The sequence below is a fragment of the Lactuca virosa genome, chromosome 7 (assembly GCF_052849685.1).
Source record: "Lactuca virosa cultivar CGN04683 chromosome 7, Lactuca_virosa_CGN04683_v6, whole genome shotgun sequence".
Lineage (NCBI taxonomy): Eukaryota > Viridiplantae > Streptophyta > Magnoliopsida > Asterales > Asteraceae > Lactuca > Lactuca virosa.
Genome location: NC_136432.1, coordinates 102,000,289 through 102,003,445, shown reverse-complemented (window position 1 = coordinate 102,003,445; position 3,157 = coordinate 102,000,289). Strand labels below are relative to the sequence as shown.

The window sequence follows — 3,157 nt, the reverse complement described above, 5'->3', positions numbered from 1 at the left end:
TGAACAAAGAAAAAAAAACCATTGAAAGTCCACTTAGGCATAAAACCCTCTTCATCTTCCCACAACAAATTTTTCAGGTGTGGTGTTCCAAGGCTAAAAACGTAGTTATGAGGCAAATTAAAGAAGAGAAACAAAGGGATAACACTTGTTGCATTTCGTTACCACCACCATGAAGCATCACATAATGGTTAGGGGGGCGGTGTTCCCCCGTGTTCACGGCATGAAGGTGCAGACACGTAGGCAACAACAAGTCATAACGTGCCCACACGGCCACACCCAATGGTCTTAAGATAATGGTACGCGGCATCATATCATTATTACGAAAAGAAACATACTGACTTTTTAGTTTCATCCGAATAATATCATTATTACCAAAAGAAACATACTGACTTTTTAGTTTCATCCGAATAATTATTCCCAAAAAGGGAGATGAACCAAGGTCAAATTCTACAATATAATATGCTTTTGGTACAACTATTTATTGGTATGTAATGAGACGACTTATTAACCAAAGTTTTAATTTGTCCATTTGGGGGCAACATTACTCGATACCTTGTGAATGAAATCTTTCATTTGGGCAATAAGTTGTCTAGATTCAGGCAATTCCGGAAAGATATAGAAAGCATGACACACATTTGGGTACTCTACCAAATAAACTTCTTTCCCGGACTTTTTCAGCCACTCATAGTACCTTTTTTGCCAGTCATTTAGGGCATCGAACCCGCCGACCACCAACATGATCGGCGGCAGTTTTATTTCCGATATGTCCACCGCCTGTGGGCCACTAACGTTGATGATTGGGTGGTCCCGATTGAACCCTTCTCCTTCTGGCAAAAATGCCTTCCACATCCAATCTGTTCGTTTAACTGAAACTATTGGTGTTCCGGCGAAGCGAGCCTCAGAGTCCGTTCGCTCCTCGCCGCCAAAGAATGGTTGAATTGCTACAACTCCGGTGACCTGCAAACATGATAACAAGGATATAAAAGCATTTACCAATTATAATGAATGTAGAAGATATTATAATGAGGGTCTCGGAATCCGTTCACTGAAATGTATATTGTTTATGAGATTGAATAGTTCAGATATTTGCTCAACATATTAAAAACAGTTGTCTATGAAAAAGATCAGATTAGTTTAGAAAACTTTGATCAATATACCTTGAGTCGTCGGAAGTTGAATTCACAGGCTCGTTGAGCAACATGATGGGCTAAGTTTCCACCGGCGCTATCTCCAGCAAGAAAGCAACGCAACAGATTCGCATTTTCCGGCAAAGATTTAGACCTATTCTCTTCATCATCAAGAAACTTCAGCACATCGAAGCAATCATCATGTTGGGCCGGATACCGATGCTCCGGCGCAAGGCGGTAGTTCACAGAAACAACAACAGCTGGTACTTTTCTCGCGAAGCGGCGGCACATGGCGTCGTAAGGAAAAACATGGGGGGAGAGCATGATAAATCCGCCTCCGTGAAAGTACACGATCACTGGGAGATCTTCACCGGCGTGTTGTGTAGGTATGTAGACTCGGAACCAAAGGTTACGAGTCTTATCTACAATGACATCGTGTGAAGCGACGCCATTGATTGATTTTGACATCGATGGGATCCGGAAGTGGACTAAGGTGAGAATAGGACGGTTGATTGTGCCGTTTTTCCGGCAAGCTGCGTCAATGACAGTGGAGAGGACGGAAAGAGTAATGCGTGCTTTCCATGGTAAGGAGAGTGACGACTGTGGAGGTTTATCGGTGGTCTCCATTGACATGAAATCAAAGGGAAATATATGGGTACTTTAACGAATGTGTTATTTATAAGAATTGGAAATATATATTTTAAATTTGTAACTCCGGGCCCATGCTTTCTATCTTTGGCCTATGGGTGTGTGACCATTTAATGTGATTGTAAATTAATTAATTAACTAATTATATATCTTTTTATTTTTTATTTTTTATTTTTGTTTTTTATTTATTTATTAATTTATTTATGATAAAGTAGTAACTTATTTCATGATAAGACTATGTTTCTCTTCATTTTTTATTTTTAATAGACAATTTAAAAAATATGTTTGGTTACCACTGATTGATTTCTTATTTTTATTTTGGAAAATTAAAATAAGACAAAATTTCACGATTGGTCCCTGTGGTTTACACAATATCGCACTTTGAGGACTTTCTAGCAAAAAGTCACGCGAATGGTCCTTAAGGTTTCATTTAATTGCGCGATTGGTCCTTGACCCTAACCCCGTCACTTTTGAACCGTTAGTGAAGGGGTAAATTTATCTTTTCATCTTGTTGTGCATCAGAGTATATAATGTAAGGTCCGCCTTTGTATCCTTCTATTTCTCGTTCCTTGCCTCTGTTCTTCCCTCCCCACTCACATTCTATTCCTAAATTGAAGAAGATGGTGAGATGTCACTGTGGAAGGCCGGCGATTTTGGTGACATCGTGGACTGATTTGAACCCAGGTCGTCGATTCTGGTCATGCTCAAGGTTAGGAGGAACATGCAGCTTTTTTGGATGGTTCGACCCTCCCATGTGCTCTAGGTCATCTGTTGTGATTCCGGGGTTGTTGCGTGGAAGAAACAATCTCGAAGCATGATTGATGATGGTGAAATGGTTACTTTGTCTGAGTTGGTTGTTTTTCATGGTGTGTAAACTTTTCAAGTAAAAAATCAAGAAGCATTTGGGTGGGTGGGGGGGGGGGGAAATCTGTGACTTGGAATCTGTGTTTTGGTCCCATTTTTGTTATAGCTTTTGAAGGATTTTCCCTATGATTGTATGTAATGTTGGGACAAGAAAATGTAACAGATATAATATGTAATGTAAGTTTGATGTTTTGTTTTAATGTGATGGATATTATATTAGCAAGGAAGGAAATTGTCAATTTGATTGCATGTAAGTGTAATGTTGATTATTAAAGTGCAGTAACATAGCCAAAAAAACTAATTACCAAAGTAGCATTACCATTAACCATAATGCATGTAAGTGCAATATCATGTTACAAACATAGAATACCCAAAAGACCTATCAAAAGTAGTTATTTTGACTGACATACCATAACCAAACTTAGTAAACATGTTCTAACTTTAATTAGACATAATAGCAAAAGATTACTTAGAACTACAAACTAAGCTACAACATGTTTTCCCTTCTTCTGTTCACT

At 38.7% G+C, this 3,157-nt stretch overlaps 1 protein-coding gene across 1 annotated transcript; it reads right to left on the bottom strand.

The window, feature by feature from the left end:
* Positions 1–399: 399 nt before the first annotated feature.
* On the bottom strand, positions 400–1,772 carry LOC145125018 (putative carboxylesterase 18). Its single transcript, XM_079060509.1, has 2 exons — positions 1,158–1,772; positions 400–957 (listed from the first exon to the last, which is right to left on the bottom strand). Exons 1-2 carry the CDS (start codon positions 1,758–1,760, stop codon positions 517–519), a joined length of 1,044 nt encoding a protein of 347 aa, XP_078916635.1. The 5' UTR covers positions 1,761–1,772; the 3' UTR covers positions 400–516.
* Between the last annotated feature and the right edge of the window lie 1,385 nt (positions 1,773–3,157).